This window comes from Tursiops truncatus, chromosome 5 (genome assembly GCF_011762595.2).
Source record: "Tursiops truncatus isolate mTurTru1 chromosome 5, mTurTru1.mat.Y, whole genome shotgun sequence".
Taxonomy (NCBI): Eukaryota; Metazoa; Chordata; class Mammalia; order Artiodactyla; family Delphinidae; genus Tursiops; species Tursiops truncatus.
Genome location: NC_047038.1, coordinates 127,591,578 through 127,618,743, shown reverse-complemented (window position 1 = coordinate 127,618,743; position 27,166 = coordinate 127,591,578). Strand labels below are relative to the sequence as shown.

Below are 27,166 nucleotides of genomic sequence, written 5' to 3'. Positions count from 1 at the left end.
CCTTTTAAGCATTAACACTCTGGTTTCTCTTCAGATCTTAATAATCTTTTGCATTTTTAAGCATAAATGCTGTCACCAAATGAAAAAAACTTTATCTTATGAATATTTTCCTTATATTACACTCTAAATCTGCAGCTTAATGTGACAACAAAAACCAGTTACAATCTTAAATTCCAAAATATAAAGCTAGAAATACAATAAAGTCTAGTATATATGTCTTACAGGTCAATTTCTTACCCGATGTATCGAGATAATGTAGAGTATATACTTAAGGTTATGTGCTATTTAGATTTTCATCAGAAATAGAAAAATACTTTAACTTAAGTCAAAATTATTCATAATAATGTGAAAAATTGTTAAGGTTTCTAAATCTCTGTCACATAATTTAGAGGCAGATAAAAAATTATGATAAAGATAAATCCCAATATTTATTTGTATTCTTTCCATTTTTCTTCTGATAGTGTTTCTAGGAAAAGTAGAAAATAAGATGTAGGTTCAAGACTAAATTATGAGAATATGTAAATTCTCATATATGTCTGTCCTTGATATGTTATACGCCCCCGTTTTCAAAGACTGCTATCGAAGTAAGCATTTGCTTAAAGAACAGTCGAAACTCCTACTCTTTTTTTTTTTTTTTTTTTTTCCTCGGTATGCGGGCCTCTCACTGTTGTGGCCTCTCCCGTTGCGGAGTACAGGCTCCGGACGCGCAGGCTCAGCTGCCATGGCTCACGGGCCCAGCCGCTCCGCGGCATGTGGGATCTTCCCGGACCGGGGCACGAACCCGCGTCCCCTGCATCGGCAGGTGGACTCTCAACCACTGCGCCACCAGGGAAGCCCGAAACTCCTACTGTTGAAAGACTTCACAATTTGGTCAACTCTTGGGCCTTATTTCCCCACTGCTCCTTTTTGCACAACTCACAGTATATGCCAACTAAACCACTTGCCTTGCCTAGACCTCTTAGTGCAGTGCTTCTCAAACTCTAACGTGCATGTTCATCACCTGGAAATTTTGTTAAAACACATATTCTTGCTCAGCTGGTCTTGGGTGGAGTCAGCATTAGAAGTGAGTTCCCAGGTGATGGTATGCTACAAGTCCAGTCACCATATATTGAGTAGTCAGGTGTTCAGACTGCTGCATGTTGTTCATCTTCTGCATTTCCTCTTCAGCCTTCACCACTGTTTAGACGTGCTCTTCCTCTGTGGTCCTTTGTGTGTTTGCCCATTCAAAGGCTGAATGAGGCTCTTTCATCTTAGGCTCAGAGAAAATTTTGTATACCTGACATCATTCTCCTGAAGTTTTACCTTCACTTTTGTGTGTCTAGTCAATGATCTCCTAAACTTTGAGGACTATTTATTACTTATATCCCCAATATCTAGCATGGTGTCTGGCCCACGGTACATATACAATAAATATGTATTGTAAAGTAATTAAAGGACATGATAAGAGATAGAGGGAAAGAGAATAAAAGGTAACAAAAATGAAGGAAGGTAAAAAGGAAGAATTGGGTACTGTGAGATCACATTTTATTGCAATTTTCATATAGTTCCTTCCACATATAAAACTGCTACAGTATGGAAAATAACAGGAATTGAAACTTTTATCATGTTTAGAGGGGGGCAAAATTTTTTTTCCATTATTTTGCTTTCTCAATAGCAGTATTTCCAGGGAAGATAGATAGATGGACAGACAGACTCCTGTGCCACAAGCATATTTTGCAATAGGCCTGCTAAGAAAAAGATGAACTCTTTTACCATTTAATTATGCATAGTGTTTACTGGGGACTTAAGGTGAATCGCTCTCCTTTTAGTGTAGAAAGCAGTTATGACAATAGAAGATGAAGAAAGTCCTTTTCACGAGAAAAAATCCTGAATATTTCCTATGTAATCACCAATGCTGCAATTATTTTTACTTATGGTCCTGGGATTTAGCAAGAAGTGCATTGGTACCACCTTTGGAGACTTACTCAGATATAGATATTGTCATATGTGTGAGATATTCATGTACATTCAGATCTTCTTTGTTAAATGAATTCTTTTTCACTTCAAAATCTTTGCACTAGTACTAATTATTAGTTACTTCTTCTTTGCCATCAATAATCTATTTTGAGATATATATATATATATTTCCTTTTTTTCTTTTTTTTTTTTTCTTTCAGGGTTTGAACCTGAAAAGACCAGAGTCAGTACAAGGAGGGAGAGAGGTAAGAAAGTCTAAGGGAGAGGGAGGGGGAAGAAGAGAAAATGGTTACAGTGTTGCGGTGATTTTGTTGATGTTGACTGATGCTGAGGATGTTAATGACAACGGGGATGTGTTGAGAGGATTTATGATAACATACATCTCATTTACTCTGGCCAAACCACATTTTATACATATTTATGTAAATGTATTATTTGTGCTGCTCCTCTGAAACTGAAGAAAGTACCAGGTCTCTGGTTAGGCAAGTGTTGTTTCTGTTAAAATAGATTTTTATAGCAGTAGGGCCCTCTAGACAGGGCAGAAAAAACTTTTTTAAGCAAACGTTACATGCAATATTTAAAATGATTGATTGAGAAATTAACATAATTCTAGCAACAGAAACATTTTATGTCATCTGGGATTCTTCACTCTCCTATCCAAGACAATTGGCAAATGCTACTAGGCGTGTGTGCAATTTTAGATGGTATGAAGTTGCCCTGGTAAGACTACTGATTCTAAAACTTCCTTTAATTATTATCCCAGATGCTTTATAAGGAAGGGAAACTTTTAATAGTACCAAACATAATACCATATTGTTTATGTGATGCATATTATTTTCTAATTCTAATGTACAGGCTTAACTTCACCTTGATTAAAATTCTTTCCAGGCTAAATGTGTAAATGCTCTATTTTACTTTGTGACTCAGGTTGTTGGGTGTAGGGGGATGGTGGGATATTTAATTCAGTAAATCAATATTTTCTTGTTGCCCAAAAGGTAATTTTATTTTTGGTGAGATTTATATAATTTGGGGGCAAAAGTGAAGATACTTTGTCTTATAAAATGAGAAAATAAATGTAACCCTCCTCCCTATCTGTGGCTTCTCTTTCTGTAGAAACATTTTTCTTCTGTATTTAATACATGGTGTTTGCCCCTTCTTTCCTTGCTCTTTTAATTTTCAGTTGTGTGTGTTTAGTATTTGACATTTTAGTTCCTTGTAAACCTGTCATTTAGGGTCTTTCTGCTTATTTGCTATTTTCCATCCAGAAGAATCTATTCTTTTTGAAGGATGCATAACAGTAGGCTCACACTGGCAAAAGAGCTGGAGAACATGAAATATAGATAGATTTATCTATATTTGAGATTTTTCATGATGTAGGAGAGCAAGGTAAAAAGGACGTGGTCATCAGTAAAGGCAGAGTGGGAAAAATTATGTACTGTGTAAGGAAGACCTTAGAGCCATTTACAGGTTTTGTGAGGGTAAATACTTTCTCTCAGATGGGACTAAAATGGATCTACTTAGAGACTTAACTCATCACCTTCTAAGTGAAAGTTCACACCCAAGCAGGACTGCCACAATTTATTTCTGCTGATTCAGTGCCTTTGAGGACATTCAATTTGGGTTTTATTACTCAGCTTCTCACCACTGTATCCTAGTCCAAGAGCAACTGTGTCTAAAGAGGGGAAACTTAAGTCCATGTACCCATGTGATGATGTTGCTAAATGGTAGCAAAAGTCATTTTTTAGATTAAGATTTTGTAGATTTTCATGTTATTTTTAAAAGCCTAATGACTGACCTTTATTGAAAAGAGTTGCTGTTAAATTTTATTGCTTAGTTTTCCATTTCCTCTTATTTTATTTTTATTACAAATGCACTTGTGGGTAAGGAACATGTCAATAATGTATATTAAATTAAAAAAATTTTCTTGAACGTATTTTATGGTTTGTGTGAAGGTCAAATTTTTAATGACCTACAATTTAACATATACATCTGTATAGAGGGGACAACCTTGATTTGGGCCTCCTCCCTGAGGTTAGTGGAATAATTGAGAAGGAGGTAAGATCATCCAGTTAATGATAGCCTGGTAGTGTCTTCCCTTGAGACCCCCAATCCAGGAATAGAAAGTAAAAGTCAACTATTAAAATTCAAAACAACCACTTCATTTCCTGTCTGGGCAATACTGGGTTACATGGGCATATTTCTATCCAGCCTAACACTCACTTTAGTTTTCCCCATGATTGTAAAGTCTAATACATTCTGTGGTAAGAAACTTCAGAGAAGTATCAGACAATTAGGTGAACTATGTTGTGGACACTTCTGTCAAGTCTCAGTGGTAAGTGATCTGTAAATGAGAGTGTAATTCCTTCTTAAGAGCTTCCTGATCTGATCTCTCTTGCTTATGAATTGTGACAGATACCTTTCTGATTCCTATTTGCTGTGTTCTGTTACATGCATGTGTTACAAAGATGTATAATATACTTCTGATTATGTTAAATTGAAGTGTGTGGATTTGGAAAACTCTTACTCAAAACATCCTCTTAGAATTTTTCATTCTAATGATATTGTGATTGATGAAGACTGAATGACAATGATTACTCTTAAAATGAATTAATTTGTCTTAGTTCAAATGACAGATGTTCCCAGTAGGTGTTGACGGATGTGACACTAGGGCCTCTTACCAAATATTTATAAGAAGGCTTAAGAAGCATCAATTAAAATGTCTATTTACCATTTGAGATCATGACAACAGTTAGAATATGCATGGAAAATCAAAGCAGGCATTAATATGCTATTTAGCTAAGTGGTAAATATTATTAAAAGGCTCATTGCTAGACAGGAAGGCCAGATTTGAGCACTACATGCCATATAAAACATAAATTAAGAAGAAGTGATTAAGATATAAATTACCTTCCGGAAGGAAATAGAGATGAACAGCACCTAAATTGCTTGTATTGTTGTGAAATATTTGAAAATAGGTATTAATTGTATAAAAGACTTCAGCTACATTAATTTTTTGGTATATTTAGTCTTTATTTTTATCGTATACTTATATATTTTTGGTATATTTACCATGCATGTAAATTGAGGGGGCTGATCATAATCAATAATAACAAGGTTGTTTAAAAAGGGAGATTAGTGGAATGCTGTGTGAAATGTGATTATATAACTGATATTCCTTTCTGATTGTAAGTGAACTTCCTGCCTCTAGTGGGATCTTACAACTCATAGAAAAACCTCAAAGAAATTTCACTGGATATGACACATAGACAAATCATATTTCTTTTAAGGAATTTCTGTTCTCCTAAATACAGTGCTTTTACTGTTAAATGTGGATAAAATCAGGTTACTATCAGTTTTCTTAAAAGATTGTATAACTTTGTTATTTTAAATAGTATTATATTTTCCAAAGTACGGTTTTTGTTAACTTATTAAAGATTCATCTGTGTGCATGTGTGCCTGTGTATGTACGTATGCATGTGTTTGTACACACGGATTTTGAATGGCAAGTTGTCTTTATTTTCACCTTAGCTCAAAAATACTCGACCATCCATATTCTGGATATTTTATATCACAAGTCTAAATGCACATGATGTGGGACTTTATATCATGGATAAAGAAAACTATTATGGTTAGATATCTAAGTCAGGATCAAGCATTTAATTTCAGAAATTACACTTAATATGGCAAGCTAAGGTGAGAGACAGTGGGTACTGGAGCTTTTGGGTTATGGGTGTTGTTGGAAGTTAACAGAGATTCCAGAACCACTGATGCAATGGAAATAAAGTGCAGGCGTGTAATGATCAGGAATCACTTTTACATAATTGGCAGAGATCAGATCTCCTCAAAGTGATGAACAAAGTAAGTAGAGATTATGTTACCATTCTTCAGCTGGAATTCTGAAGAAAGATTAATATCGGTACACTTGAACATTTTAAATAAACAGTTTTGTATTCTTGCAAGACAGATATTGAAAATGCTCCTTAAACATCTGAGAGAAAATGAACATTTCTGATAATTTCTAGAAACATTCTTTAGAAATGTGCCCCCAAAATGTTAGAGATGTATTCATTTCTTTACGAGAAAAATCGCCTGTTTTAGTGTGGAAATTTTTCAGTTAATTATGTTTGACTGTGCCGATGATATTTCTAAAAATTCTAATTTTACCTGGGGGATTGCAAGGATAAATAAATAGATTCTGATAGACACATAGGAAGAAGTGGACGTTTCAGACCATTAAAATAACTGATTTTTGAATGTGTAATTCTCAAGAAAATCATGGGCATGCCTTACAATCTGCCTACTTTGTAGTCATCAGAATGCTTCACTAACTTTCTCTGTTGGACTACAGTATCCTAACTTTGCCAAAAAACATAAATGGGAAATTACAGATGATATGAATTTCTGATACTTAAAGAAACATAATTAATCAGAGATATTTGAAAAAGGTAGATTGAAAATAAAATATTTAGCTCAATGCTATTTCCCCAAGCTGACTTTATATTTAAATGTATGAATCATTTAAAATAATAATTGGTGACTTGCTGTTTATGTAAAGTATCACTTGAGCATATAATATTCCTAAAGAAAGTGATTATTTTATTCAGATAAATAGTGGATTTTATGCCTTTGCTAGTACAGCTGGATAGACTTTGCATTGTTTATCCCTTGACAGATTACATGTTCCTACTTGAAGTTGAAAGTCATTTTAAAATTTGAGCACCAAAAGGGAGAAAACTCAAAGAATGTGATCAATGATATTCTGTATTTCAAAATAATTTGTCTCTACCTGGAATAGTAGCACAGGCATTATTACAAGTGGAACAAAATTAAAAATCACCATTGTTTTCTCTTTCCATTTTTAAATTAATTAGAATTACTAGGCAGATTATTTTGGATCTAAGTTATTGCTTAAGTTAAGAAAACTTGCTACTATTTCTCCCACATCCAGCAGAGCACTAGAGAGAATTGTTTTCTAAAGAGAGTAAAGAAGAAAAATATGTGAGTTTTAAGAATAGAAGTAAAATCGAAGAAAGTGTGTTGTTCTTGAAAATGAGTTAGCAAAAGTGTTGAAGTGCCATTGTTCTCTTAAAATCTAATGTTTTACATAATTTGAAATTATAGAAAATAACAATATTTCTTTTATAGCTTGGTGAAAATCTTCACCGAGAAACAAATCATGATTACCAGTTATCTTTAGTAATTTTTCTGCAAATTTACTTCCATTTGCATGAAGTCTTTATTGTTTAGCATTCAGAATAGACTGACTGTTTCCACTTCCGTTCAAATTTAGCTATCCCATTCTTGGTTGATGTAGAGTTTTGTGGAATAAGAGATTCTTTTATAACCTCCGTGATGACACAATTTGGGGGAGAAATATATATTGGCTAATATTATATTCTTCTTTGAGATATAAAAGCTGAGGCAAAAATAACTCTTCTTTTATAACTAGAATTATTCAGTGGTTCAGTGGCTATAATTTGCCACTAAGATGTATCTGATTTACAATTGGATTCTGAGATCAAGAGACCTTTTAAGGACTCAGTAAAAAATAAAATATCCTTATTTTTTTTCCTTTCTCGGAATTGACAGGCAGTAAAGGAACTGAAAAAATCTTTGTGCTTATGAGCCAATATTTAATTGAAAGAATTACAATTTACAAGGCCATAATAATTATTCCTGTTTCAAAAATGTTCTTAAAGGATAAAATGAGTTAATAAGTGTAAAGCTCTTTGAACAGTGCCTGGCACATAGGAAGCACGCAATAAATGACAACAATTTTTATTACTATTATTATTTTCCATACCATTTGCTCTTCCTTTCATCTTTCCTTCTGTCAGAGACAATCTGAGTGTCATGTTGTTGGGAGATTTTACTGTTTACATGGACTGTCCTATAATCAGTGATATCTAAAGCCTAGTCTTAGATTTTACATTCTAAATTGGTTCTCAGATGACAAATTCCTGATAGGACAACAAACAAAATATACTTGGAATCTGTCATTGAATCTCAAAAATTCTTAATTCCATAGTTCATATTACAGATAAGAGAAAATTTTATTTACCTTTCACTTACAGCATTGTTTACAGAGAGCAGTGTCTAAGCACTATAGGTTTTATAAGCTATTTTTCACATCCTGTATTTTCTGGGTGATCTTCAGATTGGATTTTGAAGATCTCTTCTGTGCTTGTATACCATTGAAATTCCAAGGAACTATCCGAAAGAAACCTGTTGGTTAAGCAAAACTAAGCTTATCAGCTCTACATCAGTAAGAAAGAACACATTCTTAGTAGTATTTCAAATAAGAAAATCAAAGTCCGTAAGAAGTGCACACTTTTCAATTTTTTAAATATTTCTTTTGGAAATGTTTGACTGATTATCTAGATTACAGATTCTTAGAGTATGTACATAGTGACAGAACAATTTTTCCTAAGAGAAGCAGGGCAGAAAAGAGTGAGGAAAGGAGAGAAGTGACAAGGAGCCAGCATTGGACAGACATGAAACCATCACTGTGGAAGGACAAAAGAAGCCTTAGATATAGGAAACCTATGACACACACACACACACACACACAGAGCCACACAAAAGAGTATTTACAACAGGTTTAAACAATAATTTGAACCCTAGTGAATTCCATCAAGCATCAGTCTAGCAATCATGGTCCCCAAAATGGACTCTGCAATTTCAGATTGTACTCGATGGAATTATATCAGTTAGAGATATAGGAACATGAGTTAAAACATAAAGCAATCAGGAATTTGACCTAGAGGGCCAAATAACTTGAAAAGACCACATGAACCTCCTATCTTAAGAACTTGGCCTAAGACCTGATGAGGGAATTCAACTCTCTAACTCTGAGCAGAATGAAACTAATTGGAGTCAACAAAGGTAAGACTGAGGAAAAGCCTCACAAGGTTTTGAAAGAATACTCAGGTAAAGTTTGTCTAAAGGAAATCAGTCTAACAAAACCTAACTCCAAGCAGTCCAACCTCATGGGTTCCTGGAGTTAGAGCTCTTCTTACTGACTCACAATGGAAAGTCATGAAAACAGACAGTCACATTGTAAGTTACAGATCGGGTATTTTCATCTAGAATAAGAATTTTCAAAGTTGATTAGATTATCAAAGGATTACTAAAATCATTCTCATTCCTAGGAGGCAGAAACTCTGCATTTGGGAGGTTGACAAAAAGAACTTAAAGTTTAGACCCAGTGCAGGGTGTATCTCACTGTTGCTCTCCGAGAGACTCCTGAATGGAGAATTCAGTGGCCTCAGAGGAACATATTTCAAGTAGAGGAGCTTAAGTGAGATTGCACAGGAGTTTCGCTGGGACCTCCCTTGTATCTCCACAATTTTTGACTCTTTGTCTGACAAATGATCGCAAAGAGAAAAACTTTTCATCAAGCAAAACTGAGTTTGTTAGAACTACTGCAATAAAAAAAGAACACTACATTGACAAAATTTTAGTAGGTCTCTAAAATGGAGAGTTTAGGGGAGGATATTTAGAGGGTGTTAAGTTACAGGCAGGATGATTTAAAAGCAAGTCTTGTAATGTAGGTAATAGGTAGAGATTAGGCAGGTTAGGCAGAGTTTATGACACTCTAGCTTTACATTGATGTGCACAACAAGTGAAATGAATGGAGATTCTGACCTCAGAGTTCTGAAACGCAATATATTTTCCTCATTTATGAGTCTTTTTTCAAAAATATTTGTATACAATTAAGAATTTGTAATTTTAAAGTGGATTTTACAAAGAGATGAGGACTAAGAAGGGTTACTGTAGAAAGATTTTGACTTGCTAATCAATAAACATTTAGATACCCATTCTTATAAGGCACACATATTTTTAGAATCAGTTAAACCCTGGAGATGTTTTCAGCTGAAAAGGCAAAAACAAATTATGATTTTTATTTCTCTGCCTTATATTTTTATTTGAAAGTGTAGTGTTAAACTCATAGGGATCTTTTTTGGCATTGTTGTTTTTATTTGTGTATACAACCTATGATCCAGTTATTTTTTGCCCTTTACCTATGTCAATTAATATAAAAGGAAAATACTACTCCATATGGTTGAATTGATTCAGCCCGTTTTCATCAGAGAAGTATTTATTCATACATAAATGAGAAGATCTCTTATGATTCCTTTCTTAATTACAAATAAAAGCCAATAGCCACCTCAAAAAAATACAGAAGATAAACATTTTTATTATTTTGATACTTATCCATTACTTAGCAAGAGAATTTCTTTTCGTTTAGATTTATGTTTTCATATAGAACAAATAATCCCCATGTAAATATTCAATTATTGGCTTTGCTGACAAACGTATTAAAATCCTGTAAACCTACAATGGGAACTAACTACTTCTCTGAAGAACTTTCCTGCCCTCCTACTCTCTGCTTAGAAATAGATCCCCAAATCTCCTTCCATTCATCCATCATCCGTCCAGCTGAGGACAGTTATTTGACATATGTCTATTTTCTGTTTACTTCCCGTCCTCACATCCACTTTGAGACAGTTTTGGGGACATCGATGCTCAGTCAGCCCAGTGGAATAGCAACACTCCCGACTAGTTCCATTGCTGTCCTCCAGTTATATCACAGGACCCCGCAGTCCCTTGTCAGTGCTCACCACACTGTTACCTAATATGCAATCTAAAACTTAAATAAGATTACCAGTAGGTGGAAAAGTATTGTATTTATTATTATAAATATTATACTGTTGAATTATTATATAAACGTTTTAATTATATTAAAAATGTTAGGATTAGAGAATTTCAGACTCACACAACAGTTATGTTCAAAATAATAGCTATAAGTAAAATTGCTATTGCATACTATATTTGTTTGCTAAGGCTGTCATTACAAAGTACCATAGACTGGGTAGCTTTAACAATAGAAATTTATTTTCTCACAGTTCTGGGTCTAGAAGCCAAGATCAACATGTCCATAGGTTTGGTTTCTTCTGAAGCTTTTCTCTTTGGCTGGCTTTCAAATAGCTGCCTTCTCGTTGTGTCCTCACATGGTCTATTCTTTGGGTGTTCATATCCCCAGTGTGTCTTTGTGTGCCCAGATTTCTTCTTATAAGGACACCAGTCAGTGTGGTTGGGGCCCACCCTAGTGGCCTCATTTTACCTTAATTATCTCTTTAAAGGCCCTATCTCCAAATACCATCGCATTCTGAGGTATTGGGGGTTAGGACATCAACATCTGAATTTGGGGGAACACTATTTAGTCTATAAAAAACTCTAAAAGTAATACAACTGTACAAATCATTTCCCTCAAAATAGAAGCTTTCTCTTTGCCCTTTACCTATTTACTCAGGAGTGTCTTGTCTCTTCAATAACATTAAAATTTAGTTACAGGGCTTCCCTGGTGGTGCAGTGGTTGAGAGTCCACCTGCCGATGCAGGGGACACGGGTTCGTGCCCCGGTCCGGGAAGATCCCACATGCCGCGGAGCAACTGGGCCCGTGAACCATGGCCGCTGAGCCTGCGCATCCGGAGCCTGTGCTCTGCAACGGGAGAGGCCACAACAGTGAGAGGCCTGCGTACCGCAAAAAAAAAAAAAAGAAAACAAAAATTTAGTTACGTTTAAATTCCCAACAACAAATATAAAGAGTAAATAGAAGAATAAAATAACACATGTAAATAATTTATCTGAAATTCTAATATCCCAAATGCTCTGAAAACTGATATCCCCTCCTCAAAGGGAGGCTCAAGCTCATTTGGTGGCCCAAACCTGGCCTGAACTAATATGAACCCATTTATAGTCTTTCTTTTTCCCACTTAGCATGAACGTGTATATGTTTTACTACAGAAATATCAACGTGTTTATACAGAGTGCTGCTCCAAACCCTGCTGGGAATATTCTAAAGATATGGCATATGCTCTGTATTACTATTTTAAAATCAGAGTAATTCCAAATTACCAGATATATTTGACCTGAAGAATTTTGGATAAGGCACTGTAGATCTTATATAGAATACATTTCACTCTAAAACCCTAAAAAAATAGCATCCTTTCTTTTCACAATATAAAAAAAATTTAAATTACCCTTGGTAAGTGCTTTGCGTGTGCTTATTAGTTCTGTAAGCACTTTACATATAGTCACTCATCATAACAAACTTGTGAAATAGCCACTATTATCATTCTCATTTCAAAGAAGAAAAATCCAAACAAAAAATGGCTTAAATAACTTGCCCAAGTGTTATAAGTGGGTGAAGCCAGGATTGAAACCTAAGGAATATGACTCCAGAGTAAAAATTCAACACTACACTATGATTTATAAGAAGAGAAATTAATAGATTTACTACAACTGGATATTTTGACTCTTGGCATTCCTCATGAGAATTATCTAAACTTGCTGAACAATCATATTCTCTGTCTCCCCCCCTCTCTCCTTGCCTACTTATTTGTTGCATATAGGTATTATCTCATCCAAGACCAAGACCACAACTACTCTTGTTTTCTTAGGAACTATTTGACTACAAAGAATAGAAACCTAGTTAAAACTTACATTAAATTGAATAGTGTCAGGTACATCCATTTGCAGGGAATATATCTTGATCTTCTGGAAAATGGATGATAATCAGCTCCTTTTCTCTGTTTCTTCTCTAATTCTACATCATTCTTCTTTCTGTGTAAATTAGGTCGCTTCTCTACCTTTTTTTTTTTTCCTTAACCTATACTTTGTCCCTCATGACTACCACCAAATGATGGGCTCAGCTATCTACTGTGTAGCTGGACAGTCACTTCTAATTATAGAGAGTGTGGTCTAATTTCCCCTAGCTCATCCACACGGTTCAATCAAATAGATATACTTTAGCAACAGGAACTAGGATTAGAAAAATGATTTTTTTCTTTCTCTTTTTTTCTCTTTTCTTTCCTTTTATGATATTCAAATGATAAAAGCACTATTTAACTCATCTTTGGATTTTACCACTTGTACTGTGGTAGAAGAGTCTCATGATCTGAATGTTCTCTTTAAGATAATTGTGGTTAGGGAAGATATACTGGTAGTAACTCATGTGGAATGAATGTCGGGGTACCATTTTCATTTTCTTTTATTATTTTTAAATCAAGAGGGGATGAGTTAGGAAAATACAAAATTTACCTGATACATGCAGTTTGTGCAATTTTCCCAGGCTCAGACTTCTTAACCAGGTTCTGATCATCATCTCAAAGTTAGCTTCTCAATCACCCCTGTCTAAATCTATTACATCTTGGGGGGGCGATTAGCTTTCACTGATTAAAAATAACATATCCTATGAAGAAAGATAAATGTTGACAATATGGTAAATTAAAACAGTTCTCTATCCGGATTTATTTATCCAATGTATATCTAATCCTTTGTATTTATTAAACCAAATCATTGCCGGTATGTGAATCCTGAACATTAGTGTGACCTGTACTTCTCTTCTGTGTACTAAAGGGAGTGGGATCAGACAATATTCCACATGGGAAAATTCACAGTGCACTTGCTTGACCATTTCTGTATGGTTTAGGGGTAGACAATCACAAATAGGACCTAGAGGAATATCTTATAAAACAGTTGAGAGAAAATATAAGGGTTATTTGAATCTGTATTTATAAATACTCAAAAATGTTAAATTCAAAATGGGTAAGTTAATGATATTTAGCAATTTTAACTCATCCACCTATTTATAACTGATGCCATTGTCAAACCAGATCATGAGTATTGTACACTTGGATATGTTAAAGTTAATTAAAATATAGATTTACTTAATATTCTAAAAGTCTGGAATTTTAGAAATTAAACACAGTTGTTGAAACATGTGGAATCAAAAACTGGAAAAATGGTTCTTTGTACCTTTCTTGCTTCCAATTATAGCCTATCAAAGATGTGATGTTGCTTTCTCCTCTAACAAGTTACATTTGATAATATATTAACTCTGGTTTACTTTCTGGAAGTAAAGGTCACAAAGAATATTGAGAGTAAGTAGTACCTAGTACAAAAATGTCAAAAGTGTACAGAGGTCAGAAGCACCAGGGGAAACAAATGATCTTCCAATTTTGCCTTGAAAAAGATTTTACTCATCTTAGTGAGTAACTTTGGATGGATAAAAGAGGTGAAAACCATCAGTTCCAGAATTGGCAACAGGAAAGTGAACATGAAAAGCATATTTAAGAAGCTAGCAAGTGAAAGTAATTCAAAAGAACAATGAGGTGCTGCCTGGAGAACCTAGTAACTTCAGTATTAATTTCTTGAGAATGGAGTAATTCATAGATGTTTTTGTGTAACACTCAGACAATTTGAGGTCAAAGAAAACTGCAAATGATTTAGGTATTTCTGGAGCCATTGACTTCAATGGGATCATAGAAAAATTTGTAAGAATTTTATATATGTTTTGCAGACGGAGACATCTGTGGTACAAAAATTGATTAAATTTTCCCTAAATAGGAAATGACTGCATAATAAGAGGCAGTGCGGCATAGTGGGATTTGTAGAGGGCGTATATTTTGGAGCTTTTATTACCAGTTCTGCTCTTTGCTCAGCAACTTGATGTTGAGCAAGTTGCATAACCTATGTCACTGAGGTACATAATCTGTACCTCAATTTCTTCATTTAAAAATTTAAATCCATAGTTGTATTTAAATCCTTACCCCATAGGATTGTTATGAATAGAGAAAATGAGATCATATATCAAAAATAGTGATCTCAATGTAAGGTACCAATAAAAATACCCCATATGGAAGTTTTAAATGCTGTTACTGTTTATTGTTACTGTTACCTTGAATTAATAAAAGACAGTAGACATCCTAGTGTCTAGACAGTAGACAGTAGACATCTGAGTGTAAAGCCACTTACTCAGCACCACATCTCAGATTGAATATTGCCTATTGAAGGAAAAATTCCCCAGGGATTCCTACTTGCAAAAATAGTACTTGATGCTTGGTTCTACTATGTTATTATGTTTGTCATATTGTATTGTGAGTCTTTTTGTTTGTCTCCACGATTCTATCACTTAGACTGAGTTCCTGGAGAACAGAGTCTTACTCTGTTTCCATCCATGAAACTTGGCATAGTTCCTAATATAAAGTAAGCACCCAACAAATGTTTGTTGTGTTAAATCTTGTTCCTTTTTAGAATCAGCAAGAGTTGGGTTTAGAACACCTATGCTAGTCTAGATCATTTGTTCCTTTTGCCTTTCACATATTTAATTAATTAATATATTTTGGCTTCACTTATAATTAAATATTAAAGTTAATAAGCATATTTAATTTTTTCTCTTTAGCCTACTTAAAGAGATAGATGCTGGTCATGGTTGTTCACATTTTAGGTGAATTTGAGATAGACAACTTTAAAATGGTGAGAAAAATATTTATAAATCTCCAATTGTGGGGAAATTTTTAATATAGTTGAATTTTAAAAAATTTGTCAAGTTTCATAATTTCAAATCTGATGATCCAAGTGAATTTTTAACTTGTATGATGGGGCTGATTCAACTGCTTGAATTACCCGTTATTCTTTGTCAGGATTAAATTATGCAAGGTTTTCAGGCACTCGTCATGTTCATCTCATAAAACTACCCTGAACTGTGATTCCCTTTTGGACAGATAAGGCTGAATCAGGTGCAGAGGGGATCAGCTGATTGCCCAAAGTTAATCAATGTATGTAAATTGAGTACAGAGATTTTGAAATGATATAGTTAAATGGTATTTAAACTAATCTGTGATAATTAAGGAAAGATGCTCTTTAGAATGACACATGAAGTGATATATGAATTTGAGGACCAAGAGACTGAGCATTAGCATATAGAAAATATTAGGCATGGGGCAATAAAATTAATTGACAGACCAGGTTGTTTTGTTTTTTTTTTAGTATCTACAAACATGATAAGAGATGAAAAACTAAGAGAATTTGAATTTTAAAAATAAAATCGAGATTATATATATTGTAGGAGGCCATAAATTGAATAGCTATTCTTTTCAACCTGACAACACTGAAAGTATAGAGTTAATATCCTAAATTCGTAAAGTAGTCTATAATAAAAAACAAAACAAAAAACCAAAAACATTAAACCAACTGGGCTCTTATCCCAGAAAATCACTGAAGCAAGAAATACTTGTATCAGGAGAGAGGAAAAGGGAAAGAGAGAAAGAAGAAGACAATAAAACAAAAAATGGAAAGAAACCTAGCTGGCCAAATTTAATGAGAGAAGTGGAAAAGTTGTTCATTTTATAGACGGTCAAATGAAATTTCCCCTCCGACCTAGGAAGGACTACACTCAAAGCATAAAGCAGAGTTTTCAGTTATGAGAGGAAAATTCAAATACAACTTATTTCATGAAAACTGTGGGGAACTTTATAGCTTTGCTTTTATACCTTAAATTTAGCTTAAGTGTATTTTTTTTAACATTTTTATTGGAGTGTAATTGCTTTACAATGGTGTGTTCATTTCTGCTTTATAACAAAGTGAATCAGTTATACATATACATATGTTCCCATATCCCCTCCCTCTTGCGTCTCCCTCCCACCCTCCCTATCCCACCCCTCCAGTTGGTCACCAAGCACCGAGCTGATCTCCCTGTGCTATGCGGCTGCTTCCCACTAGCTATCTATTTTATGTTTGGTAGTGTGTATATGTCCATGCCTTTCTCTTGCTTTGTCACAGCTTACCCTTCCCCCTCCCCATATCCTCAAGTCCATTCTCTAGTAGGTCTGTGTCTTTATTCCTGTCCTACCCCTAGGTTCTTCATGACATTTTTTTTTCTTAGATTCCATATATATATGTTAGCATATGGTATTTGTCTTTCTCTTTCTGACTTACTTCACTCTGTATGACAGACTCTAGGTCCATCCACCTCACTACAAATAACTCAATTTCATTTCTTTTTATGGCTGAGTAATATTCCATTGTATATATGTGCCACATCTTCTTTATCCATTCATCCGATGATGGACAATTAGGTTGTTTCCATCTCCTGGCTATTGTAAATAGAGCTGCAGTGAACATTTTGGTACATGACTCTTTTTGAATTATGGTTTTCTCAGGGCATTCTGGGTCATATGATAGTTCTACTTGTAGTTTTTTAAGGAACCTCCATACTGTTCTCCATAGTGGCTGTACCAATTCACATTCCCATCAGCAGTGCAAGAGTGTTCCCTTTTCTCCGCACCCTCTCCAGCATTTATTGTTTCTAGATATTTTGATGATGGCCATTCTGACTGGTGTGACATGATATCTCATGGTAGTTTTGATTTGCATTTCTCTAATGATTAATGATGTTGAGTATTCTTTCATGTGTTTGTTGGCAATCTGTATATCTTCTCTGGAGAAATGTCTATTTAGGTCTTCTGCCCATTTTTGGATTGGGTTGTTTGTTTTTTTGTTATTGAGCTGCATGAGCTGCTTGTAAATTTTGGAGATTAATCCTTTGTCAGTTGCTTCATTTGCAAATATTTTCTCCCATTAGTGTATTTTTAAAAGTTATGTTTTGGTTAGTTGAGATATTCCTATTACCAACCTATTTCCAAAGTCATTTTGTTGTCTATGTTTAGAACTTACTAAGGGACTGTTCTGAACAAATTAAGGGTGACTCCAGTTCTTATTTAGGGCTTACTACTTAAGTTATGGTGTCCCCTAAGGTCCTGACCCTGTCTCTTCGCCCTTCCTCTTTTGACACATTTTTTTCCTAGGTCATCTTATCCACCCTGGTGGCTGTAACGTTGGCTACCTGCTGATGTTCCTAAGTCTCCATCTCCATCCAGATCTCTTTCCAGACCTATGTCTACTCACTTATCAGACATTTCTATTAAATATTATTTAAATTTTAAAGATATGTAGATAGACAATTCGTAATCTTCATGTTCTTCCCTCCCCCAAACACCAATTTCTTTTCTGTTTTTTAAAATTTCTTTTAATGACATTACTTCTTAACAGTCCATTCTGGAAAACACAGAATCAACCTCATTTCTTCCTGCTCCTGTATGTTCCCACTCATCACAGTCATTACAGTCTCCACTCTACTTCAGATGTCTCAGTTACATTTCCTCCTGTCTATCCCTTTTCCACTGAATGAATTTGGATCTTCATTACCTCTGAAGGGAAAAATTAAAACCTTTTAATGGGTTCTCCAGCTTCTCTTCTTTCCCATCTCCAATCTACCCTCCACACTGTTGTCCGAGTGTAATTATGAGCCTTCCTCACTAAAGGTGTTACTATCTTCCTGTCACACAAAGAGAAGGGCTAAACTCCTTAGCACATCAACCAAAACTTTAGCAAATAAGCCTTAACTTATTACCATTTTAGAAATCTCTAAATTTCGCCATTTCTTCTTCAGTTAAACTATAATGGGGGGATTTTATTTATTCTTTAAGACCCAGGCCAAATGGCATATCGTTTGGCAGAGTGAGTTGCCCATTCCGTAGCATATTTGTACTTTTTCTTACTGCTATTGTAGACATAATTACATTTTTTATAGTAATTAGCTAACGTGTCTGGTGGGCTACAGCCAGAGCTTCTCTAGGGTAGGTATTGTGTTTTTTACATCTTTGCAATCCTCAAAACTTGATTTAAGAGCCTAGAACACAGGAGATATTTAATAAACGTTTGCTGATGGACTGAATGCATGACTTGGGAAGCTCTGTGAGTTTCTAGGGTGGCCTTCTTGAGGTTTGCAGGAATTACCACTAGATGTCACTAGCACATTTCCAATAGCAATATACCTGAGGCAGGGAGAACTAACCTTTACTGAGCACCTACTGTGTGCCAGGCCCTTTTTAATAATTCTGTGAAGTAGGTATTATTATCAGAAACCTACCTTGGAAGCAGATGCTAGGAATGATTAATAGGTCATACAGCTAGTATGATGTAAAGGTAGGATTAAAATCTACAGGTGTCTGCTATCAAAACCTATGGTTTTCCACAGTGGCAGCCACATTCTGTTTCTTTTCTGATAATTGAGCCTCCGGCCTCCACATGATAAATACCATTTGCCACCTTTTCTAACAAATTAAATCTTTACTGACAAAATAAGCTGTTATTGGGTTAGGCACTCTTATTTAAGACCTTTCGAGTTAAAAGTCAGAGACTTGGCTTCTCTAATAAGCTTTTCCTGAATAGTTTGAAAAGAGACTACCATTCAAAGAAAGCTTTTTAATTAAACGTGAGAATGTAAGTTTTGAACACGAGCAGTTAGATTTCTATATTATTACTAGTTTCTTTTTTTTTTTCAATTACCATTTGAAAATGGAGGTCTACTGTTTATAAGGTGATAGATTTAGTAATTAGGGCTGAATACATGAATAAAATATAGTCCCTACCTTCAACGGCTTGTAAAACTATGATATCTCCTTGATGCAAAGTCAGGAACATCATGATATTTTTACTGTGGAGGGTATTTAATCTGAGTCTCTGAAGTTTAAATAGCATTTAGAGATACTAATCCGTTTGATAATGTGACCATCTATTCTTGGACCTTAAATACTTAGAAGCACATACTTGAGCATGGTGAAAGTGCACTAGCTCCTGCCTACTCACTCAAGATGTCATGTTTTACTTTTAGACCCAACTCTGCCTATACAGAGTCCCAAGCAAGACCCAGAACTTGAGGAGATATACATTTGTAGAAGTTCCAGTCAGAGAACGGTTATAAGAAAGTATGATGAGATGGTGCTTAGACTTGAATGCTTGACTTGCACTTGGATGGACCCAATCATCATATGTTCCAGCCCTGAGCACATGGTAGCACCAAGGCAGTCAGCCATTATGCAAATGAAAGAGAGATGAGAGAGAGGGAGGTGGCTCATGCCTCCCCATAAATTTTACAGCTTCTCTTTAGTTTAGTCAACTTCTGTATCATATCAGACTCTCTAAACTTTCTGCCAAATTCAGTAGTCGTTGTTAATGTTTTTGCTTTTGCTATTGTTAATTATTTAAAGACGTTAAACCAACTAATTTTAAGTTGTACGTTTATATACGACACGATAAAGTTCTCCACAGATTTTTTAAAGATAAGGAATTAATGCAGTCATGGAAACAGTTTATCTCCCTCACTTAATGTTTTATGTTGGTGAGCTTGAATTTTATGTGAAATTAAATTATGCGATTTGAAAGTTATCAATATAAAAGGATAATACATCTTCAGTTTATTCCAAAAATTAGAAGTAATGTCAAACCCCTATATTAAAAAATGCATAAAGAAAAGCATAATGTCAAAGTTAAAGGGCCAACTGAATAATAAATTGTTTTTGTTATTTGTATAGAAAGATATCTCTTTAGAAAAGAAACAAAAATACCCGTCAACCTTGATCAATATTTGCATTGAATTAAGAGAGTTTTAACTTATGTGAGGTTATTAGCAACATGTTTCTCAAATAAAATGTGCCCAGCTGGTTCTCCTTTCTTATCAGAAAACAGCAACAGCTTACGGGGTTTTTTTTTGTTGTTTTTGCGACACGCGCGCCTCTCCCTGCTGTGGCGTCTCCCGTTGCGGAGCACAGGCTCCGGACGCGCAGGCTCAGCGGCCATGGCTCACGGGCCCAGCCGCTCCGCGGCATGTGGGATCTTCCCGGACCAGGGCACGAACCCGTGTCCCCTGCATCGGCAGGTGGACTCTCAACCACTGCGCCACCAGGAAAGCCCAGCTTATGTTTTTTAAAAACTGATACATCTAGAGAAATGCTCGGTGTATACACATCTTCCATCTTTTACTTTCTACTTTTGCCTGGCATAGTGTACATACTGAAAACATTTATTTATTGAGATGTTGAATCCATAAATAAACGAATGGTTGGGTTAATCAAGAAAGTTAGAGGAAGATTTGGTGGATCATTCAGTGGCTTCCTTCTCTTGCTCCCTTGCCATTCCTGCTATTTTGCACTGAAAACAAACAAAAAAAATCACTATGGAAGCCCTAGGAATCCCTAGTGTATAGATTGCACACACTGAGAGACAAGACAGCTTAGTGATGCGAATGACCTGGAGCAAATCCCAGCTGTGTCACTTACTAGCTCTTGTAAAAACAATAGCAAAGCATTAGAAATTGTGCTTCAGTTTTCTTATCCTTAAAATGGGAGGTAATAACAATATCTACCTCATGGGGTTATTGTGAAGATTAAGTGAGCTTGAATATGCAAAGCCATTTGAACAATATATATCATTAATGTTTTAAAGGTGATTGTTGTTGTAGTTAAAGTGCAGAATCAGAAAGGTTAAGGACAAACTATCCAATAGATTTCCTGTTTTGTTTTTTTTTTCTCTCAAGTGATAAGCAAAACACAGAGGTCCTTTTTTTATTACAATTAACTAGATTCACTGAGTCGGAAGCTTTGGAAGTTTAGTTTAGTTTTGTTTTTAATAATTCCAAGAGAAAAAAAATGAGTTAAAAATGATTTTACCTAACCATAAATGAGAGATTAGTGATTTTAATAGTTTATTATATTTATTAAGCTATTTTAATATAGTCAAGTTTTTATGTTTCTTTGCTCTAAAGAAAAAATGAGTAAAAACTCTATTTGTGAGTCTGTCAGTGAATCATACCTAAAGAAACCTTCTGCATTCAGGTCATGAGCCATAAAAAGGTACCACCTGATGGCAGAATGTTCTGATTGCAGGTAAAAAGCTAAACAAAAACAAGCAGCTTTTAGTGCTAAGCTGACAAACTGAAACAATAAAGTAGTACCGTGCATTCCCACAACATCCATTTATTTATGTAAATCTTGGTTCCCTATAAATGAGCCTTGAGGCTTAGCACGACTAGAAAATAGTTGGAGATTGTGAATACAGCCATTGAAGGTGAGTTTCCAGAGGTGGGTTTGAATCCTGGCTTCACCTCTTAGCTGTTGAATTGACTTTAAGCAAGATAGTCAACTTATTCATGGCTCAGACTCCTTGCTTCGTACCTACCTCGGAGTTATTGTGAATTAAATAGCTTATTTTTATAAGGTTCTTAGAATAGTACCTAATGCAGAGTAAGTGCTATATAGAGTGCTTATTAAGTAGATAGAAGTACTATATTGCATATTCATTTCAGTGGGGTTTATGAGACCAAAACTGTCTTTTAAAGATATATTAGTGGTTTCTCAGGTGTTTCATACAGGGTTACAAAGTCCAAGCTCTGAAAGGTACTTCGCTTTTGTAACCTTGTATTGTAGGAAGGAATTTTATGTAGTGCTAATCAACCAACACCATAAGGTAGAAAAAAAATTACTAAGGTAGAAAAGAAATTACTAAGAGCATCAGTTTTTTGTGGTGTTAACCACACTTAAAAAATCCTGGCTTTGCTACTCATCACTTACATGGCCTTTGAAAAGTTATTTATTTTCTTAAAACCTATTTTCTTATTTTAGTTCAATAGTAAGAAAAGAAAAAATATTATATGTAATTTGTATCATACTTTACTTTCTAGCAAAATTCAATGGCTCCTTCTCTATCACCCAAGTGATTAAGACTTGCCATCTTTGATATATCAAAATACACACCCAAAATCTGTTATAAGTCATTTTATATTTATATGGTTCTAAATTTTATTGTATATTAGATAGCAAAACGTTTACATTATGTATGTCCAACAAATATTTGATTTTCTTGTTGATATATCTGAGACTGAATATTTTCTTCCAATCATTAATACTATGCTAAGGAAAGATGCATGTAATTGTATGTATGGGTACTCCAAAAATAAAAGGAGAAATTTTAGAAAATTCTAATGAACATTATATCTGTTTTTCTTCTCCACTGTGGTTATCTGTTTATGGAAGAAGTAACAACTGTAGTTACAGAGATTAATCTTCAAGTTTCTTCTAGACTAGATAACTTCATAGGAAGCTAAAGCACTGAATGGAAAATAAACTTTTATGGATAAACACCTTTTTATATTTCCCCAAAGAAAGCCATCTGTTTATATGAACAAAGGCTTCATTCATAATTATACTCCAGTACTCTTTCTGTTTTGCATAATACCTAACTTGCAACTTTCTCGTTGATATAGGTGTTAGACTATGTCATTTTGAAGATGAGTATTATGATCAACTCTTTCCAACAGTTTTTTGTAGAAGAGGTTTTCTGTAGTGAAATTTAGACAAATTGTTCAAATTTTGAAACCTTGATAATATAGCCTCATTCCATTCACAGGCAGTCTAGGTAAGGAAAATATGCTCTAGGATTCTCAGTGAATGTGCCAGTCAGAGTTTAAAAGATAACTTAAATTTCCTTCTTTAACAGAGTTGGGAAAAGTGAGTTCTTGAAGTTGCAATCTGCAGTTTTGATGTTCATGTATAAAAGTGGGCAGCTGTTCTTTTCTGCTAAATCATTCCCATAATACACTTTCCCTGTATTCAGAGATGAATATGCTTACTGTCAAGCCTTGGCAGAAGGTTTCAGGAAAACATTGATTAAACTCCATAGGTGAACAAAGGAGAGAAGAAGATTAGCCATTTAAAATGTAATGTTCTTTCAACTTTTTCTTAGCCTCTCTCCTCTTACATATTTTCTTTGATTCATACTATTAAGCCTAAAATCAACTATCATTTTTAATGTATTTTCACACAATTTAATTTTTATATATATATATATAATACATATGTGGTCAGTATCTATATGTGGTCAGTATCAAATCCCTGAGAACATTGCTAGGCCACTTTTTTAACATTAATCTTCACTCATATTTATAGAATTTGTATAGCTTCTAAATATATCTCAGAGATGTTAAAAAGAGGATAAAAAATAGTTGATTAACAGATTCAAAATATGTTTTCTATAATCAAAATAAATGATTGGGTAAGTTTGTGAAATCAGTATTTCAAATCAGAGGTAACTCTAGATGCTGGCTAACAAGTATTTTGTACAGGTTATATATGTATAAATAGAAAAAAATCAACAAATATATGAATATTTATTATTACACAGTAGATTAATAGAACTGTTTATAGAGGTACATGGATAAATAAAATAATTGGTATATGGTAGGTAAGTAGACAGATAAATAGCTGTATCTGTACATAAGTTATAGTACGTAATTTATGTTTATAAATATGTGTGAGTATAGCATGTTTTTAAAAAAGAATTCCTAGTTAGTAAATTATGAAGAAAATTAGGAGAATATATCAGGGGCTGGGAAGTTTAGAAAAATGGAGAATTTCAAACTTCATGGTGTTTTATAAACTGTCTAGTTTCACCTCCATAATTTCAAAATATATTGACTTGTGCAACTGAATTTACATGATGACTAAAATAGTTTAAGCTTGGTTTAGATATAACGGATATTACTTATAAGATATTCATCCAAATGGGGGGAGGTATTTACATTTTTAATAACAATTTACATGATAATTTGCATATAGTATTCAAGGATCAATGACTGTACCAGTTTTAATCCTTTAATTCAGTATTTATTAAATTCTTGCTATTATCAAAGAACTCAGAGTTAAATAAATTTTTGAACATGATTCTTGACCACAACAAAGTACAGTTGGAACAAAATTTGTGTATTGTTTATGGAAGTAATTGCATGAGACATAAGCTTCAGAGAGAGAGAGTTTCACTATGTAATTGTATCAACATGGTAATGACCAAAACTGAAAGACAGTGAGGACAGAGTGAATATGAAGGATGATTTGACCCATCTTAGATACTAATTCAGTGTTACCTGAAAGGAAGAAACAAAGATGATTGGAAAGTTTTAAGTGTGATAGGGCTAATCATGTGACAAATAAAAGGAACTCAGAGGAAAGCTAAAATGTGGGTGATAGTTTAGTTTTAAACATTTTTGAAAGATAGAGTGAGTACTTGTGAAAATTCTCACTGTTTAGTTCATGAGAGGAATCTGTCAGAAGATAGAACAATTCTGGGAAGGCATCTTCAAACAGGAGATAGTTGAATCAAGGAGAGAAATTGAGATCTTCAGTGTGTAAGAAAAATAACCAGATCAAAAATAACCAGGATACTTGACTGTATTTACATGTCCAGTATGATCGGGGGGGGGTGGGGGAACCTGAGATGGAGATAGAAAAATAATCAGAAACAAACAAAATAAAGTCAAGATGGTGTCAGTAATCAAGGGGAGGGTTTCAAGAGGAAAGAATGAAACCTCAGAAACATCTGTTCTCTTTTCTGTATTCTAAATAGATAAAAATCTCCCTCTCCCTCTCCCTCTCCCTCTCCCTCTCCCTCTCCCTCTCCCTCTCCCTCTCCCTCTCCCTCTCCCTCTCCCTCTCCCTCTCCCTCTCCCCCTCCCCCTCCCTCTCCCCCTACCCCCTACCCCCTACCCCTCTGCCTTCCCCTTCCCTCCACCCCAAGCCCACCCCCTGCCTCTCTCCTATTCTGATTTGGAAAAGGGTCATAAAAAAATGGGTGTTTAAAGTGTTTTGATGTTTTAATTTGCATATTTAGGCTTTCTTATCTAAGTTCTGCATCTTTTGTCCTCAGGTGAGGACTTTAAATACTTCTCCCAGGGAGATGCAAGAGGGAGGAGATGTGGGGATATATGTATATGTATAGCTGATTCACTTTGTTATAAAGCAGAGACTAACACACCATTGTAAAGCAGTTATACTCCAATAAAGATGTTTAAATAAATAAATAAATAAATATTTGTCCCTCCTACTCCCCATTGGAGATTTATGTTATATTATCAAGCTCAGTGATACAAATGATCTCTTGTAACCTTTTTCCTACTATTACCAATTTGATGATTAGATTCATGATGGCAAAATAATAATGAAAAATGACTTGTTTCTGTTCCTAGTTCATATTCTTGAATATTAATCGTTCTACTAATATAGATCAAAAGATTTTTCAAAGCTCTGACACTTCCAACACAGTCTAGCATTAAGAATCTATCTGCTCCATCAACCTGAAGAAGCTGTTAGCTAAGAGGAAATGCTCCATATTTTCTCCCTGTTATATAGTAGAAGAATATGACTGTTAATTAGTTTTACCATTTTAAAGACAGGTGACACTATATATAAAGAAATTAAAAATATTTCACTTGGGTTCTGTGCTGTGTCTCCATCAACTGAACAAAAATATCTTTCCCAGGTTTTCAGAATATACATTATTAATTTTAGCATCTAATCATAAATAGGGATTTTGAGTGAAAATACACTTACTTTTTTAACTTTTAAATGATTTATACCAAAAAATATTGTTTAAAAATACAACCCTTTACTTTGAAAAGGAAAGTACTTGTCAAAAAATAATTCATGCTAGCAATACAGTTGCTCTCAATCATTGAGAAAATTTTGGTTATAGTGTCTATTTATCACAGATACATTCCTTCTTTCCCAAAACACTCACTCAAGTTAGACATTTTTAAAATTTTATTTTAACGTTCTTTCTGGGCACAAGTAAGTTCCTTCAAAGAAGAAAAACTATATGCAGTTCATTTCTAGGTCACAAACCTTGCATCTAGAGGAGTTCAAAAAGTTAATGAATAACCAAACTTTTTTTTTCCATTTTGCACTTTAAAGGATAACACAACTCACAAGTATTTTATTTTTTAAAATAGGATAGAGCATAGACTTTTAGAATAGAATGTAGACTTATTACATATACTGCTTCTATATTTTACCTGCTAGAAGCAGCTGTATTTGAAATTTGAAATGTTCCCAAACTTACTTTTAGTTAAAACTAAAATACATGTACAATTGTTTTTGCTTAATATACATTTAAAGCTATATTAAAGAGAAAATATAGCTTTACTATATTTTACTCTTTACTTTTATTCCTAGCTTTTTATAATCTTGATGTATTCCTGTTTTTTTTTTTCTCACTCATTTAAATATGGATTATCCTTTCTACTCAAAACTATTGGAGAGCCTTATTTGGAAATTAAGACTACCCCCCTAAAATAATTTCTAGTGGATTTATTCTGACATCCACAAATAGTTAACTTCTAATTTCATCATATGTATAACTGATTCACTTTGCTGTACACCTGAAACTAACACAACATTGTAAATCAACTATACTCCAATAAAAATTTTTTTAAAAAGTCAACATACAGAAAAGAGATAATTCATTATATATGATACTTATCACTCCAGTCCATTTTACATGTGAAAGATCATTTTGGGCAGAAGATTCTAACTTATTTCAGAGAGAATGAAGAAGAAAATACTTGTGTGGTTTGTTTCTCCCAAAAAGTTACTTAAGAATTTTGAAATTATTTTTTAACATTTTATAAACATATCCCACTTTGTTACTTGGGATGAAATTTGGATTCCGAGGAACTAATTCTATTTCAGGAATATGT

The 27,166-nt window shown here is 34.3% G+C and overlaps 1 protein-coding gene across 4 annotated transcripts in view; it reads left to right on the top strand.

Moving 5' to 3' along the window:
- CCSER1 (coiled-coil serine rich protein 1) overlaps window positions 1-27,166 on the top strand; it is a 1,269,753-nt gene that overhangs the window by 854,662 nt on the left and 387,925 nt on the right. For all 4 annotated transcript variants that reach the window (XM_019926423.3, XM_019926422.3, XM_073805586.1 and 1 more), the window contains one exon: window positions 2,157-2,201. In XM_019926423.3, the coding sequence (XP_019781982.1) occupies window positions 2,157-2,201 (45 nt within the window). The remainder of the gene's footprint in view (window positions 1-2,156; window positions 2,202-27,166) is intronic.